At 40.5% G+C, this 19566-nt stretch overlaps 1 protein-coding gene across 3 annotated transcripts in view; it reads right to left on the minus strand.

Annotated features, from left to right (window-relative positions):
• The window catches only part of CHD5 (chromodomain helicase DNA binding protein 5), a 2140358-nt gene that overhangs the window by 1108331 nt on the left and 1012461 nt on the right, over window positions 1-19566 (minus strand). For all 3 annotated transcript variants that reach the window (XM_044063016.1, XM_044063014.1, XM_044063013.1), the window contains exon 16: window positions 9042-9215. In XM_044063016.1, coding sequence (XP_043918951.1) covers window positions 9042-9215 — 174 coding nt within the window. The remainder of the gene's footprint in view (window positions 1-9041; window positions 9216-19566) is intronic.

Here is a 19566-nt window from a genome sequence, read left to right on the forward strand (position 1 = left end):
CTTTCACAGTGTGGGTTCTGTCAGTGAGCCAGTTGGCAACCCATCTTGTGACATAGGGATTTATACCTAGTTTAGTCAGTTTATCTATAATTCCAGAGTGGGGGATGGTGTCGAAAGCCTTGGCAAGATCTAGATAGGCTGTGTGAACCACCTTACCCTTGTCTACGGCTTTGGTGACTGCTTCAAAGAAGTCAATCAGGTTTAGGAGACATAATCTGCCTTTTACAAACCCGAACTGGGTGGGATCCAGAGTTTGGAGATTACCAATGTCTTTGTTTATAAGTTCCATGATGATACTTTCCATGGCCTTGCAGACCAGGCTCGTCAGGCTAATGGGGCGGTAGTTCCTGGGGTCTGTGGTGGCTCCCCCCTTGTGGAGTGGGATAACCATTGCTGTGCGCCATTCAGCAGGCACAAAGCCTGAGGTGAGGCTATGATTGAACATGGTACTTAGGTGGGGTGCCAGTTCGTTCTGTAGTTCATGTAGAACGCAGCCTGGGATGTTGTCTGGTCCCATGGATGCTGTGTTCTTTGCTTTGGAGAGTGTGGTTTTTACCTGTGCAGCCGTGATTACAGGAACTTTGCATTCTTCCGCTATAGAGATGGGCTCTTTAGGGGGTGAGAGGGGGGTAAAGTTAGCACTGATCCTATCTGCCAGCATGTTGGCAATATCAGTTGGGTCTGTATATTTAGTGCCATTGTGCTGTAACTCAGAGCAGATCTGAGTGTTGCCATTGAGATTCTTGACATAGCTATAGAATGCTTTGTGGTTGTCTTTAGAATCAGTGGCGATTTTGGTTTTGTAACTAGCTTTGGAGGATTTTATCAGGGATCACAGCTTCTTACTGAGGCTGACCAGGGAGCTCCTCCACTCGTGGGATTTTACTCTCTTTTGCAAGAGTTTCTTTCTTCTGTTGTACAGTTTGTTTATGGCAGGGGACCACCAGATTGGCTTCCTTTTTTTGGAGGATAGTGTCTTGGTTCTGTTTGGGATAGCACGATCCATGCACTCATGTAAGTGCTTATAAAATGCAATTGTGTAGGATTCAGTAGTTGTAACTGTATTGTCCATCTGCATGGGTGTCATGAAGTTCACCACTTCTGTCTTAAGAAGCATGAAGTTGGCTTTGGAGAAATGTTTTACCATGGTTTCCTTAATGGGGGGTGGAGGCAGGATGTGGATATCTAGGATAATTAGCTTATGGTTGGATCGGACCAATGAGGCATTGACTTCAGGTGTGGAACACCAGTCACTCATATTAGTAATGACTAGATCTAGGATACTGTTGCCCCTGGTGGGGGTGTGGATAAGTTGATCCAGGGCATTGGAGTTTATGAATTCCAGAAAGCGTTGAGCGAAGGAGTTGGTACATGAGTAGTTTTCCCAGTTAATGGCGGGGTAGTTGAAATCGCCCATTATTAGGGTGTTTGGTTGAACCTTAATATTTTCCAGTACATCAAGAAAAGAGGAGTGGGAATCCTGGGGCATGGTGGGTGGTCTGTAGCAAGCTACAATTTGGATTGCAGTTTTGCCCAGAGTTAGTTGCACCTGGATAACCTCGGCTGCATTATGCTGAGCAACTAGCCTGGAGGTGTGGATATCCTTAATGAATATGGACACACCTCCGCCTTTGGTGTTCCGGTCCAGGTTACATGGCCGAAAAGTGTGGTATGAGTTATAGCCTGGTAGTGCAGGGGTGCTCTCTGGAGCCTTGAACCAGGTCTCAGTCACTGCACAGATATCGAAGTTCTCCATTTTAAGGAGTGCCTCGAGTGAGTGCATTTTGAGATTTAGACTTCTAGCATTGAGTAGCATCACCCTCAGTTTTTGCTTGCCTGTTCCTGTTACGGTGGTGAATTTGTCATTTGAACCTTGCCTAAAAAAGGCACTATAGGGGCAGTGAGAACCTTAGCCAGTATCTGGAATCCCAGGGGTGACAGGTGCAGGCCATCTCTGGCAAAGCATCGTGGTCTGTCAACCATGTCATCCCAGGCAGACAGATACTGGATCCCTTTAGAATGGCACCAGAAGCTTAGCCAATTGTTGAAGTCAATAATTTTGTCGTTGTACCATTCTGGGTGATGGCAGAATGCTACTGAGGGTTAGGGTCATACCTGCGTGGGCTACAAGATCGGAGAGCACTTTCATGTCTCTTTTCATGTAGTCCTGGGAGGTACGTCTTAGATTCTTCACACCAACATGGACAATGACAGAGTCATATTTGTACTTGTTGTGAAGTGACCTGAGTGCGTGGGTTATGTTGCGGATCCCTGCACCCAACAGGCAGCTGACAGTAACCTTCTCCTTGCTTAGCCTGGTGAGTGGGACATCAGTGTGCCTGACTATAGAGTCGTCTATGACTAGTGTGTTGGGTAGAGATGCTGTTCTAGAATTTCTTGGGATATGATTTATGATAATTTTGTAATATTGAGTAATAGGATTTTTAGTCTTTGGAAATGTGTTTTTTTACTCTATTGCGGAGTTGAACTGGAACCCTCTAAAAACCCTTCCTCTGGATAATGCTGTTGCATACTTCAATACCTCCTTTCTTAACCTCCTTAACAGCTTCTCCCCCCTCAGCTCTAAAAGGGTTAAATCCAAAACTACTCCATGGCTTACAAAAGAAACTATCTCCCTCATGCATCCCCGTGATAAATTATGGAAACAGTACCAAAAACATAAAACTCCCAATTCCTTAGCTGAATACAAACAACTCAGCAACAGAGTAAAAAATCACATTTCCAAAGACCGAAAATGCTATTACTCAATACTACAAAATTATCATAAATCAAATCCCAAGAAATTCTAGAACAGCATCTCTACTCTACTCCATCCTGGAAAAAAGGAGAACCTCTGCCCAGATCCTAACTCTTCTGATCTATCCTTGGCTACACATTTTAACTCTTTCTTTATAGATTCAGTAGTCAAACTCACCATATCTTTCACTAATAATGTAACAGGCCACACCCCATCTCCCTCCACAAACCCAACCCTCTCCAACTCCAACTATACTCATCATTTCCCTTTCTCTTTTAAACCTATTCCTGTTAACACCATAAAAAAAACTCCTGCAAAAACTGAAACCTTGTTCAGTTGCCCCAGATGAACTTCCATCGAACTTTCTCAAACTAGCTGCTGATGGCATAGCTTTTCCCATCTCTATCCTAATTAACCGTTCCATACAAGATGCTTATGTACCCCTCCTCCGGAAACAAGCCTTCATTATTCCCCTCCACAAGGGAGGCAACAATACTGAAATCTCTAATTTCCATCCTATAGCCATCTTATCCCCATTTCTAAGATTCTCGAAAAATGCATCCACCTACAGCTCCTACCCTATCTCTTAGACAACCAACTGCTGACCTCTACACAACATGGTTTTAGACCAGGACACAGCACCACCACTGCCCTCCTCTCTTTTCTAGAAACCATTAAGCATGCTCGTGACTGGCAACATTGTATCCACCCTTGTTTTAGACTTATCTAAAGCCTTTGATACTGTTTCTCATAACCTTCTCTTGTCCAAAATCTCTCATATTAATCTTTTCTCCTCCTCCATCAACTGATTTTCCAGCACCTTTCTAATAGACAGCAAGCTGTCAAATGGAAAAATTCTATCTCTTCGTTCCTCCACACTCTTACAGGTGTCCCACAAGGTTCCATACTTGACCCAGGAGCTGTAGGTGGATGCATTTTTCGAGAATCTTAGAATCTTAGAACCCAAACATCTCCAACGCCCAGGTGAGAACTGCCCTCACTAAGGCAAAAAACACAGCATCCATGGGACCGGATGGGTGTCCCCGTGTCCCCTTTTCATGCTTCATAGACTTAGCAATTAACAGCTGTTTAACAGCTGAGTCAGCTGTTTAATCTTAGTCTCACCTCAGTGCCCAAGGAGTGGCTGGGCGCGACTGGTCCCACTTCATAAGGGCTGGAGGCTCCACAGACCCACAGACCCCGCCCATTACCTTAATAAGCCTTAGCCTTATCTGCGCCATGGAGAGGATCATATAAATACATAAAAATATAAACATAGAGACAACTTGATTTTGGATTTTGCAGTTTGGCTTTGGCTTGTTTGTGGCAGATCTGGCTTTTGAACTTTGTTGACTTTTTGGTTGAAGTGTCACCATGAGAAGATTGATGCATGAGCCTACCTCAGCCTGCCTCAGCTCCTCCAGGCTACCTCTCAGGTGACATCAGAAAACTCATCAATCATCCAATCAGCAACTGAAATTTAAAATACAGATTGTTGCAAAAACAGATGCCACAGCTACTTGACAGAACCAAAGAGCAGTCAGAGTTGCTGGTCCCACAGCAAGACTCAAGTCCTGTCAGTCAGAGTCACTCCTCCACTCACCAGTCCTCGGTCCATTCTCTAGTCTGCTAAAGCACAGGAAGGGTTAGCAAACACAGGAGGGTTATGACACACAAACAAAGAGGGTTATCAGAAAACAACCATGACAGGAAAACATCTCGAAACAGAGTCGAAAGACATCCATAACAGAAGCCTGAATAAGGCCCATTAAATGCCAAAAATGATGGCCAAAAAAAATGCCATAAAACAAACTTTCACTAACAAGGTTATCCTATAGCATCCACAGGCAAGTTAAAAGTAATCAGGGAGAGGGGTCCAAGGTACTGGGGATCTGAGTTGACACAGTTTGACAGCTTGAAGACTTGTGGCTCTAAAGTAGCCTAGGAAAGAAAAAACACCTAATATCCTGATCATGAATCAGGGAGGTCATATCATCCAGGGAGGTCATCACTCATTAGACCTATGATTCTCATTTATCTTGATTGAGTACAATGCCCCGTTCGAGCAGATCTGACCAGCCCACCTGCTGCAGCTTGAAAGGCCCAAAGGCCAGCTAGTATACTAAAAAAGGTCTCAAAAAAGTCTCAAAACCAAAAGTTGCCTCACTGAAAGAACTCCATGTCCTATTCAGTCTTTGCTAAAACTCCTTGCTCATTCAGTCTTATACCGCAGATAAAGAGGGCGTCAAACAATGAAAAATATGCCATGGCAAAATCTAGATCCAAAGGCAGACAGCACCTCAGACTTGGAACGAAATAGAGACCTGACAAGGAGCGAGACTTAAACCTTGACACGGTATATGTACTCCTATGCTGAGGAACAAAATCGGTACATGTGAACTCCCATGCGTGGCTGGAAGCTCAGAACACATGGAATCTTGACCAATGGATGGGATGGGCAAGAGGAACTTTGATCACTGATTGGGAGTAGGAGAGGCTTGGAAATGAAAAGAAAAAGATAGCCTGAAACATGAGGCCGGGCAACTATGATATATAGAACCAGGCTAAATGAGCTAGGCGCCCTAACATAACTGAGGCTAGTAAAAATGCTGAACCTAACCTACCTACTCAACATCTTAATCAGTGACTTTCATCACTGTATTCCAAACAGTAAGCTAATCCAATACTCCAGCGATTCCACCATAATCTGTTCTGCCACATCCTTACCCACGCTCTTTAAACTTACTCAAGATGCCTTCTCTTGTACTGAGTCGTGGATGCTGAATAATCACCTTACCCTCAATCCTTCAAAATCCCAAATCATGATATTTACCCCTTCTAAATCTTCCAAAACAGATAAGCTCTTTTTCCATAACTAGCCAAAACTCGACCCCAGTTGAAATAGTTCCCCATTCAAAGCTTCTAGGAGTCATTATTGATGATCAACTAAAGTTCGATGTCCACCTACAAACTAATATTAAGAAAAAACATCAAAAACTGGGCATGTTATATCGCCATGGTCGTTATCTCACTCCCTCAACCAAGCACACCCTCTCTACCACTTATCTTATTCCCTCTCTTATGTATGATGCCCCCTCTTCTTACCAACCTTCAATACTCTCTAAAGTCTAAGCTGGCTTCCTGCTATAATAAGATCTCTAAGTTTGTTACCGGATCCAAATCCTCCTCCCACCACTGCAAGGTTCTCCACTCCTTGAATTGGTTGGAACTCCCTAACTATCTCTCCTACATTCAGTTCTCTGTTGCCCATAAGCTTATCTTCAAACCTTTAAATTGTCCCACACTTTCCTCCACCCTCAAAATGCATCAGCTCAATAGACTTCTTAGGTCTAACAACCAAAACCTTCTGGAAGAGTATAAGCCTATAGGAATCCCAGGGACACTTCTATTATCTTTCTCTCTAGCATGACTATGGAATTCTCTTCCCTCTCAAATTCGAACCATCAACAACCTTTCCTCCTTTAAAAACCTGCTCCACTCATACCTTTCTTCTCCCTGGGAATGTTTCTGTTCTCATCCCACCTGACTTAATCCACTACATTCCTACCCTACATTACCCTGGTTCATCCTAACTCTCATCTGCGCTATATATATTGACTTCTTCCTCTGTTGCCTCATACTCATCCCAAATAATTGGAATTGTAAGGTCCATTCCTCCTCAACACCTGCTCTTAATTCTTACCTACTTATGCTCCATTAATGCACACTCCTATATACTTTTACTATTTCACGTCCTGTCATTTTTATATCCTCATTATACTATGTACTTGTTGCTTTCATACTTTAAACTAGGTATAAGTGACAAACTGCTTTGATTTCCACTGTTAAGTATGTATATAAGTTACAAACTGTTTTTGATTTTTATTAATGAACTATGTATAAATTATAGACTGATGACTTGTACTGTAAAACTGTGATTTCTATTGTAAAATTGGATTTGGAGCTTTTCTCCCTGGGCCTCCATTGAAAATGGGCTCATTTTTGGCCCAATGGACTTTCCCGGTAAACAAATGGCAAATAAATAAATAAATAAATTTACTAGAAAACTGAGAGGTGGAATGAGAGGAATCAGAGACTGTAGAGAAGGCATTTTGAATTTTGAAATTCTGATGTGAAGATTTAGAAAAGAAAAGTCTAGAAGAGGACTCCAAGTTTCATTTTTCTGTGGCACCAGAACATTCCTTAAATAGAATAATTTCCTTATTTGATCTGGGGGAAGAAGTTCTAGAACTCCTTGAGACGCTATTTGGATAGGACGATACAGGGAGGTTTGATTGGATGGATGTAGAGGCATTCCTTGAAAAGGAGGATGGGAGTCCCACTGGCAGCTGTAGCCTTTTTGAATGATTCTCAGAATCCAAGTGCCTAAGGTTATCTGACACAGAAGGATGTGAAGACCAAAACTTTAGAAAAGCTTTACTGGAATGCCATGTTGGAAAGGAGGAAAATGAGGGGGCACATAGTTTGCCTTTTAAGGCCGTCCTTGGTTCTGGAGGAATCATCAGGTTTTTGAACCTCTCATTCCTTTCTGAAATTTTATTTGCCTGTGCTTTGCTGAGATTTCTTTTATTTTGCCTCTTATCAAAGGAAACTGAACTGGGAGGAATGTTATTATTGTATTTTGGCAAGCAGGGTTGAAAAATCTGGGAGTCCCCTGAATTAACTTTCCCCTTTTATCAATCTTTTAAGGAACCTACAGATGGATCAATTCCTGAAAGACCCCGGGTTTTAATTAAATTCATGAAATATATATATGTGTGTGTGTATATATATATATATATATATATATATATATATATATATATATATATATATATATATTGCTATGACAACTTTTATAGGATAGTAGTTAAGCTATTTGTTTTGTTTAGTGAGCTACAGATGATGGGTTCATTTTTTTTTAATTTCCCAGTCTAGGTTATACAAAATATAGACATCTTGTTTTGATATGTTTTATATATATATACTTTTTTAGAGTATGCTACTAAATCGCAGGCAGCTGGCACTGTATCCCTCTTTTATACCTAATAATATATTGGAATGAGCAGATAGATGTTTGCCTGTGAAGTGAATGAATGGCATTGACTTAATCATATGACTGGTTGGAACCGTTTTTAAATCTATAGCTTGGCTGTTTTGCTTATAATACATGCTGAAAAAGACTTTTTGGGGTGAAACAATGATCTCCTGCAGCCAGCCTTTAATAAAAGGAGCAGAACTAATTAATTTGCGTATATATATATATATATATACATACATATACATATATATATATATATATATACACACACACACACACACACACACACACACACACACACACACACACACACACACACACACACACACACACACAGGCATATATGCGTTATACATATTCAGTGAGTTTTAACAGGAGTCTTTTGTTAAGACTCATTGTTAGATCTATCTAACTGTTCCACCTAGAGGCATATCTTAACTCTTTTTTGAGTCTTCTAGGCCTGTGTTTCCTTGTTACTAGGGCTATGTACTTCTGGCAGTATATCTGTTTGAAACTTGCCAAGTATTATCTACTGGCTGACCCTATTAATGTTGCAAGCTCAGAAACAGCTAGGCAAAATTTAATGAGAGACAATGGTCTGCTTTATCTTTACCTGTGAGGAAGTCTAAAGAGAAGCCTATCAAAGTCTACCTCTGTCTCCTGAGATCTCTGTAAGTACTGTTATATATTTTAGTAACCATTTTGCCAAAACTTTGAATGACTGTTGCATTAGATTGCAAAGAAACAAAGCAGATGCCTTCAGTCATCTAAAGCCTACAAAGTATGACCATTTACCAGAGAAAGAGTTTACCTGAGACTGCATCTGAATATTGCGGACTGAATTTTTGGTGTAAACTACATTTTTTGTTTAACTTTCATGTAAATAATTATGAGCTACAGGTGGGAAAGCTGGCTCTAGTAACAGGCTTGTTTGTTTTTAAATTGCTACAAGTAAATACTTTGCTACTTGTACTCATATTTTGCACTCTTGCTCCTGTGGATGAAACATATCCAATTGGACATATTAACAGACAAAACATCACCTCCTGTATTGCATCAAATTGGCAAAAGTGATGACAAATGCACGATCATTTTAATGTTAACTCTTATTAGTTAAATTAGGCACAAGACAACTTAAAAAGGAAAAAAAATTGTATTTAGGCAGTTTCAAAGCATTATATCCCTTACAGATGTGGCATACATATCTGAAAAAAATTGTAAAATCAACAAATATGGACTCACTTCTGCATTTGGCTTAGCTCAACTCGAACAATGAGCTCAGTTTTGGCTGGCATATTTTTGAACACATCAGCTTTCAATCTCCGCAACATATGTGGCCCCAGCAAATCGTGCAACTTCTTAATTTGGTCTTCTTTAGATATGTCAGCAAACTCCTCCAGAAAGCCTTCTAAGTTGCTATTGTATCAGTAAATATATAGTACATGTTAGAATTAAATGAGTTTTAAAACACAAATAACAGAAAGAAAGAAAGACACAGGCTGAGAGAAAGAAAAAAATGAAAGTTCACAAAAAGCATAAAATGTCAGTTAAGATATGATGCAACTCTTTTTGTCACTGAAAATATTTAGTGCCTTTTCTATGCAGCATTTAGAGCACAGGTGAGCATATCTGAAACAGTCATGCTACAGACAATTTACAAGGTGTCAGTCGTACGATAAGTGGAGAACACAGCAAATACTCCCGGACATTGTTACCACTTCTATATTACAGCAATCTCCTTCTGTCATAAACACTTCTATACTCTAACTTGACACAGTTTCAGCAGCACTATAGGAACCTTAAACTGCAGAACTACTTTACCCAAATTATATATTCACTTACCTTCTGTCACCTACTTTGATCCATTGTTAGCCTGACTTCCAGTTCCGCTCACATCAATAAGCATGCAACCAGCAAAGATCTAACAATATACACTCTACATATTTCTACTGCACAAACATGAAAAACTCCTTTAAAGCCCCCTTCACTTGAATAATTGATAATTACATATAAATTGATTTAGAATTTTTAAACAACAAATGGGACACAGCTTAAACATGGTTTAAAATGAACTATCCATACATTCTCTGTATCTCCGAATCTTAGCAAGTCCACTCACATTCCCTCCTCATTCATTAAGGATTAGTACGTAATTTACTCAACAGAATTAGTACAACACAAGATGGTAAAGTTATAATATTAGACTTAACCAAAGATTTAGGACTCCACTTCGAAGTCAGAGTGATAACTTAAGGAAAGACTCAGCCAAATGCTCACTTGTCCAACTACAAAAAAACAATTAAAAAAAAATTGGTAGTCCTCTGCTTACCTCTCTCCTCCAACCAAAATATCCACAATGAATGTCATCTTACAGGACATTCCCATACTGTGTAAAAACAATAAGCTTTTTGTGCTAGGTGATTTTAAGGCGGAATTTTTGGGTCCCAGAAAAGCATGTATTATAACATTTTTCTCAGTATGGTCGTTCGAAATTCACATGTTCCTGTGAAATATAATTTCAGTTTAACCTAGCAGAGTTTTTTTTTAACCAGAAACATCTTTATTAATTTATCACTTATGAAACAGGCAATCATATATTTACATACATGAAAACAAACCATATTTACATATTTTCAGTTGCAAACATTATACATCACTTATAATCTATACAGTCATTGTTAGTCAAACATTATACAGCTCATTCAATTCCTGCCTTCCCTTAAACCTCATTCCTCCTCCAAAACATTATTCTGCACTAATTGCTCTCAAAGTTCCCATTTTTGTCTATATAATTTGCTCCTGCCCTTTTCTAAAGACCCCACTTCCAGTTCTTTTATCTCTGTTACTATATTCTAGTACAGTTGGTTTATACTTTGATTTCCATTTTCTAGTGACTGCTTTTTTGTCAGCCACCAGAATTAAACTCGGCAAGGCCTTACTATGCCTAGGCAATTCCAATTTTGTTTCACAATTCAAAAAATCATTTCTTAGTTACAACAATTTCCTCACCCAGGATTTCTAACAGAGTAGTCTGTCGGGAATTTTAAAGTCTGCCAACTCAATACATTTCCAAAAAACATGCCCCCAATTACATCATTCTTCCTCATCACACCTCCAAAATTTGCAATTTACCCGAGGAAAAATTATTTGGAGTCAGCTTGGGGTATTGAAATAACTATGCAAGTACTTCCAAGCAAAGCTCCTAAATCTTCCAAATTTGTTGCATATTTGGATACCATACATATGCCCTCCCATTGTTTCTTTGTAAATTGCTTATCCAGTCTCTCTTCCCAATCCTTTCTAACCTCCTCTGATTGATTCCTGTAGTTATCATGCAATATTTTATATGGCCTACTAATTATCCCTTTTTAACAGCAGCTTCTATTCTAGATTCTAATAACAACTCTACTAGTGCTGGACTTTCATATAGGATCTCCCTATTTATTTCTCTTTGCCTACACTCTGATATCAGTCCTTGACAGGGAAGGCAATCTGTAACCTGCAGTCCAAATTCTGTTACCTTTCCCTCTCTAGTTATTTGCTCCCAATACCTTGGTTTCTTTTCAGTTTTCTCCACTAAATTCCAGCTCCCTCTTGCCTATTCTCTGTACCCCCAATTGCAGTCATCCCTATTGGCAGAATGTCCTGTCTCCATTCCTGTGTTGGCTTACCGCTTAGTTCTTAGAATACGTTTTGCTATTTTATGATATTCTCTATGGTTATTGCTATTCTGCTTAAGGGTCTGTATCTAAAATCACAGTCTCTCCTTGTTTCTTGAGCTTCCCCTCTGTTTCATCATCACCCCTTTCCACTCTGAATTATAGTTTTCTGCTTGTACTATGTGTAGGAGCCTTAACCGTGTAGCTCTGAAATACCCCATCAAATTGGGTAATCCCACTCTACCTTGTTCTATTGGAAGAATCAGCGTATCCCACTTGACTCTTGCCCTTTTCCCCTTTCAGATAAAATCCTTCAACTCTTTATTAATTGCTATCCACAACTTCTCTTCTGGTTGATACAATATGACAGACCTGAGTATAAAACTAAAGGGATTAAAAACATTTTCACTGCTTGTATCTTGTAACTTTTTTTTTCCAAAAAGTTAGGGCATGTAAAAAAGCAATGTCCTAAATACTGGATGTGGAAAACAACTGTGTTCAAGCTGTTATTGATGATCCAGTTCCAGTCATTAGATAAGGAGAAAGTCATGGTCAGCTGCCTGTCCGGTAACAGGATTCATCAGATCACACATGCACTCAGGTCTCTCAGCAACAAGTACCATTATGACTGTCATAACTCATGTTGGAGTGAAAAACTGAGAAGTGCCTCACTGGGCTATATGAAGAGAGTCATGATTACGCTCTCTGAGTATGTGTGCCAGGCAGTTATGTCCTTAGCCTTGAGCAGCATATTACCCTCACCTAGAATGATGCCACAGTATAAACAAAAAATGATAGCTTTCAATAGCTGGCTTAGTTTTTGGTGTCATTGAAAGGGGATCCAGTTTCTGTCAGCCTGGGATGACATGGTCGACAAACCTCATTGCTTTGCCTGAGGCAGTTTGCACCTGGCATCATTAGTCTTTCACCTGCTGGGAAAGGCTCTTGCCTCCCCCAAATTGCCTTTTTAGGCAAGGTCTCAAAAACAAAATTGCCAATGTAAAAATTACCAACCATAACAAAATAAGGGTTATGCTGCTAAACGCTAGAAGCTTAAACCAAAAATTGCATACCCTGGAAGCACTTACATTACTGGAGGATGTAGATGTCTGTGCGGTCACAGAAACCTGGTTCAAGGCCTCAGAGAGTACTCTGGCCTTGCAAACCGCAAAATGAGAGTGTGAGAACCAAAGGAGGCAGTGTTTCTATCTATATTAGAGATAAATTCACCTCCCAACTAGTTAGACTGGACAACTCCATGGAGTTACTTCATGTTCAGATTACTGTAGGTAAGACACCCATTCAAGTCATAGCTAGTTATAGATCCCCCTCGACAGATCATGATGCGCATGAGGCCTACTTGACCAAACTGGAGTCAATCCAAATATTGCCAAACATTCTGGTCATGTGGGATTTCAATTATCCCACCATCAACTGGGAAACCTACACTAGCCCTAACTCACTAGTGCTAAAATTCCTTGACTTTGTTAACTCAAATGCCCTGGAACAAACTGTTCAACCCCAACAAGAGGAACAAGCATACTAGATCGGTCTTCACTAACATGACAAACAGATGCACCACCGTGACTGTCAGACCCTCATTAGTTACATCTGACCACAAATCAGTCACCTTTGAACTGGCACAGAACTCACAAAGGGCGAAGTCAGACTAAAAAACTTCATCAAAGCAAACTATACCCTCCATCAACACTTACACTAAAGCACTGTACAATCAATTGTATAAGTGTATAGATTCAGCTGTTCTAGAGAGAAGCAAAGCCAGAGCCCCAAGTAAAAAAAGCTGCCCTGGTGGACATCCAGCATCAACAAACTTTACAACAAATGCAAAACGTTGTTGACTAAGAAAAGTAAAGAGAGGCCTCAGTGATGGAAAAGCACCCTCCTCAGTCTCAACAGGCAAATAAGACAACATGTCAAATCCTCTTAGTGTAACTTTAATAAAAACTTAGCAATCACAGCCAAGGATAATCATAAGGCCTTTTACAGATATGTACGCAGCCTAAAGGTAGGACCCAAGCATGTGAAGAACTAGTGATTAATGGTATCACACATATTGATCCCACAGAGATAGCAAACCTGCTAGTGGGCAGATTTGTCGAAAATTTCACTCCCTTATCCATTCCAAACGTATCACAAACCTTGCTCTCAACCCCCCACCCCCACCCTACATATCCAAAAGCAGGTTATTAAAGCCTTGTCTAAAGGAAAAAAAACACAGCCTCTATGGGACCAGACGGCATCCCAGGCTCGCGTCTATACAAAATAAAACATGAACTAGCATCACCATTAAGTACGCTATTCAGTCACAGCTTAACCACTGGCTTTGTTCCTGTGGAATGGAGAAAAGCAGCAGTTACTCCTTTCCACAAAGGTGGCTTAGCAATAGACCCAGGGAATTATAGACCCATAAATCTGACCAGCCTCTTCTGTAAGTCCATGGAATGTATCATCACGGACTTCATAAATAAAGACATAAGCAACCTCCAAGCCCTGGATCCGACCAAATTCAGCTTCGTTAAGGGCAGATCCTGCCTGTTAAACCTGGTGGATTTCTTCGAAAATGTCACCAAGGCCATTGACAAGGGCAAATCTGTGCACACAGCATACCTCGACTTGGCAAAGGCCTTTGATACAATTTCATACCCAGGCATTACCAACAAACTTAGCAAACTGAATGAAAACCCCTTTGTTATAAGCTGGGTTGCTAACTGGCTCACAAATTAGTCACACTATCAAAGTGGGTGACTCTATATTAACCAGCGGGGTGCTGCAAGGGTCAGTGCTGGGCCCCCTACTGTTTGGTATGCACCTCTCAGAAGTTAAGGTCAAAATTAAGGGGCTCTGTCTGACCAAGTCTGCAGATGACTGGAAACTGTGTGCAATTACTGAATCCCCAAATTATGCCAGTATACTTCAGGGGGGTCTTATGCAGACCAACGACTGGTGTCTTGGTCACAGTCTCAAACTAAATGCAAAGAAATGCATCATTCCCTTCACTAAAAACAATGTCCCTTCACACTATCAAATTAACAATAGCCTATGTACCTACAAAGTGGTAAGAGATGTGGGATCACAAGTAGACTGCGACCTTAACTTTGACCACCATGTATCTGCTGTAGTAAAGAAGGTTCTCTACATAGCACACTTGATTAGCAAAGCCATCGATCGGATCTAGAGCAAAGAAGGTTATAACCCATCTATCCTCATCACTAATCAGGCCCATAATTGAGTATAACACTCCTTTCAGCATGTACCCTACAAAGCACTTGCAGCAATTGGAGATACCTTAGAGGTTTCTAAATAAGAAGATCAAGGAACTCCAGCACATGCCTTACACAGACCAACTAAAGTCCTTGTCACTATACTTAGTATCATATAGTCTTTTTAGGGGAGACTTATGCCTGGCTTACAGAGCAATCTCAGACCCAAACGTAATGAATCTGCTGCACATCCGTAAATCAAATAGGACTAGAGGTACCCATACCAGGGACCTAAATAAATGTGAGTTGAACAGAATGTGCTGGGACAGAGTTGTCTCCCAGTGAGTGCCGCTTGGAATAGGCTGTCACTTCATGTGAAGCAGAGCACCTCTATGACACTGTTCGAAAGGAAACTGGACGAGTGGATGGGGCTTCGTAAATTCCTACTGGGGATAGCTTCCACAACCCTCTTGGACATGGGCAGTCATTAATAAATATAATCCTGGGTATTGAGTACAGTATCTGTGATATTACATCAGGATGAAATGGCTAGGCTTGAAATGACCTCCATGTCAATACCCTAGTAACCTCCTATAATCATTCCCATTAAGGCCAGGCAGGTTAAACGGTCCACGGGTTTTGCAATCAGTGAGATCACTGACAAACCACCTCATTATTCACAGTATGATTCACTGTATGCTTATCTAGAAAGTTTCAAATCTGAGACAGACACAGCACACACAATTCCTTCAGCTCCTGCTCAGTGTTATGTTCACACAGATTTTTTGTTTTCTGAAGGGAGTACAAATATTGCACTGTTGGGGAAGCAGACCACAGGAGATACTGCTAGTTTTTCAGACACAGTTTAATCTGGCACATTTAATGACTGTGTAAATGACGTAAATGATGCACAAAGCTCCAGACAGAGGGATGATCAGAAGTATGCTGTAGCTCACGCTAACATAATTGCTAGTGTTATAGCAGATGAGTTTCAGAATATTTATGAGAGCTATGGCAGCTCATCACCAAATCAGCTGGTGTAAACTTCATTTAAAGTTGGTAAAGATGGAAGACCATACATTTCATTATTTATGGGAAAGGAATTATGGAACAATGTCTTAACTGATAAAGGGGCTTCCATTTCAGTTACAAGAAAACAAGTAATCTCCATGGTATCCCCGAAGTCTCAAAACAACCCACTAAACAAGTATAGTGGGCCCAAAAACAAAACAGTGTAAGAAACTTCTCTTGTGTGGAAGATTTTCAGTCTATATATCTTTAGTTAATCACTGTATATTAATCAGATCAGACAATAGTAGTAGAAGTGGCGAACTTAAACTCATCTTAAGTAAAAAAAAAATAAAAAATATATAATTGTACAGAATTACTAAGTATTCAAAAGTAATCCAAGCAAGGCAGACAATCTGTTTCCAGTCAAAAATCCTTTATTAAGTACACAGACAAGCGATCCAAGTAAAACAAAAATAGAGTAATAGTTTCCTCACAAACTTACTAAATATATATATACTTTTTATCAGGCAGGGGAGTGGTTTATTGTAATGTAAAACAAAGTGTTATTGGTACACATGTTAAATTCACATCCCTTCCCCCATCAGTGTGACATTCGAGCTGGTCCTGCCCTACTTAGTAGCTGTTATAATAATATAACCCTTATGTACTTTAAATAAAATTTATAATGATGTGGTACCTCTTATTTAGCCAGATTATTAAGTTGATTATTAAGTCTGTGATTTTATCCAAGACAATATATTACATGGCTGGAAATATATCAACCTTAGTCCATTTGGTAATCAAAAAATATATATATAAATATATACATATACACTTTGCATGTAAAAAAAATCAATTGTAAAAATCATATTCTATTTTCATAACCTATTGTTAACAAAGATCGCTTTCGTCCTTCTAGACTTCTACAGGTCTGTGTACAAGAACCCTAAAAACTATCTATAAAAATATTATTGTATAATTAGTTAGTATTGTTATTACACATCATTTTGAATAAAGTGGAAAAAAGAGAACCAGAAAAAGAAAATATAATAAGAAAAAATGTATGATAATGGAAACAAAATATACACTTAAATTACAACTGATTTAAAATGGTATTTAAAAGCAACTGATAGAATAAAATAAAATAAAATTAGACCATATGAGAGAAACACTAAAAGATGTGAAACTAATTGTACATTTTGTATATTTATACAGCAAGGTGATAGTTTTTATTGCCCTTATTTAAAGAAAATCATTAAGACCAGTGCAGAGGGTGACTGTACACTACAAAAGTAATTTACAGGGCACAGTGCAATGAATGTGATGCATTCTATCTGGGCAAGACTGTAAATAAACTCAAGTGTAGGATTTCATGTCATCAGTCAGAAATCCGCCTGGATGTAAAAATAATGCACTAGCCAAACACCTTTCTCTTTATAAAAGACACACAGATTTTAAGTTCCAGAACCTGGATCACATAGACATGGGTGATCTTGAAGGAGACATCCGGAATATTCTAGAGAAACATGAACTCCCAAGGCAAGTACAAATATGACTCAGTCATTGTCCATGCTGGTGTGAATGACCTGAGACGTACCTCCCTGGACTACATGAAAAGAGACATAGAGGAGCTCTCTGAGCATGTAGCCCAGGCTGGTATGACCCTGACCTTGAGTAGCATCTTACCATCACCAAGAATGATGCCACAATATGAAGACAAGATGATCAATTTCAACAATTGGATTAAGTATTGGTGTCATTCAAAGGGGATCCAATGCCTGTCAGCTTGGGATGATATGCACGACAAGCCACGATGCTTTGCTAGGGACGGCTTGCACTTGTCACCCCTGGGCTTTCGGATATTGGCAAAGGCTCTTGCTACCCCGATAGTGCCTTTTTTAGGCAAGGCTCAAAAGACAAACCCACCTCCATAGGTATCACAAGGGATAAGAAACTAAGAGTAATGCTACTCAACGCTAGAAGTCTAAACCTCAAGATGCACACACTCAAAACTCTCCTTAGCATGGAGAACATCGATATCTGTGCAGTAACAGAAACCTGGTTCAGGACTCCCGAGAGCACCCCAGCACTACCAGGTTATACCTCATACCATGCTTTTTGGCCCCAAAACCTGGACCGAACCACAAAAGGAGGGGGAGTATCGATATTCATCAAAGATACCCACACCTCCAGGTTGGTGGCAAAGCACGAAGCATCAGAGACTATTCATGTGCAACTAACAGTGGGTAAAACTGCCTTCCAGTTTATAGCCTGCTACAGACCACCCTCCCAAACCCAGGAACCCCACTCGGCCTTCCTGAGAACACTGGAAAATATGAAGGTCTCTCCGAACACCATTATATTGGGCGACTTCAACTACCCAAACATAGATTGGGAGCATTACTCTAGCTCCAACACCCTTGCCCAAAGGTTCCTAGAATTCATAAACTCAAATGCTATGGAACAACTTGTTACCACTCCCACAAGAGGGGAAAACATACTGGACCTGATCATCACCAACATGGGGAATCTATGCTCCAGACCAGAAGTGTATCCTCACTGGTAAGATCAGACCATAAACTGATCTCACTGGATATTCACATCCCGACCCCACCCCTGCCCAGAAAACCACAGTGGAAAACTTCTATAAAGAAAATTTCACACTCCTCAAAACCGAGGTGGAATCCTTCAAAGCCCCGGCCTGTGGAAAATACGCCCAGACCGCATAATCCTTTATAAATGCATTCTATGAACACCTTGAGGAATGCATGGATCATGCAATCCCAAATAAAACCAAGACCCAATCCTCCAAAGGCAGACGACCTGTCTGGTGGACCCCAGCCATAAACAAACTATACAATAGAAGGAGGAAGCTACTACATGATAGAGCAAAATCCCTAAAAGGGAAGGCATCTCTGATCAGTATTAGCAAAAACTAAGGGCACTCATAAAATCGTCAAAGGCCAGCTTCGAGAGAAAAATTGCACAGGACACTAAAGATAATCACAAGGCTTTCTTTAGTTATGTTAGGAACCTGGGTGGGAATTCCCAGATATGCTCAGAATTAGTCCAAAATGACAAAATACACTGATCCCACAGACATTGCCAACATCCTAGCTGACAGGTTCAGTGCAAACTTCTCCCCACCAAAAGGGCAAATATCTATCCCAGCAGAGTGCTGCCCCCTGACATCTCAGATGCTCAGGTGGGAGCCGCCTCTCCAAAGCAAAAAACACAGCATCAATGGGACCAGACGGTGTCCCAGGCTGCATCCTACATGAACTCCAAGAAGAGCTAAACCCAAACATAAAACTACTGTTCAATCTCAGCCTTACTACAGGATATGTACCCAAAGAGTGGCGTACAGCAACAGTGGTCCCTCTCCACAAAGGTGGTGCCTCAACGGACCCTGGAAACTATCGCCCCATAAGCCTGACTAGCTTGGTCTGCAAAGCTATGGAAAGGATCATCATGGACCTCATAAATAAAGATATTGGGGACCTACAGACTTTGTTAAGGGCAGATCCTGCCTCTTAAACCTGGTTGACTTCTTTGAAACAGTCACCAAGGCCATTGACGAAGGGAAGGTGGTCCACACAGCCTATCTGGACCTCGCAAAAGCCTTCGATACAATACCCCACTCGGGCATTATAGATAAGATCACCAGCTTAAATATAAACCCCTATGTCACTAGATGGGTTGCAAACTGGCTCAAGGACAGAACCCACATGGTTAGAATTGCTGGAGCCATGTCAGACTCCAAACCAGTTACAAGTGGCGTCCCACAAGGCTCAGTCCTGGGACCTCTCTTGTTTAGTATATATTTCTCGGAGGTACAGGCCAACACGGAAGGACTGTGGCTGACCAAGTTCGCAG

This window comes from Protopterus annectens, chromosome 2.part1, assembly GCF_019279795.1.
Source record: "Protopterus annectens isolate FY-2018-M chromosome 2.part1, PAN1.0, whole genome shotgun sequence".
NCBI lineage: Eukaryota > Metazoa > Chordata > Ceratodontiformes > Protopteridae > Protopterus > Protopterus annectens.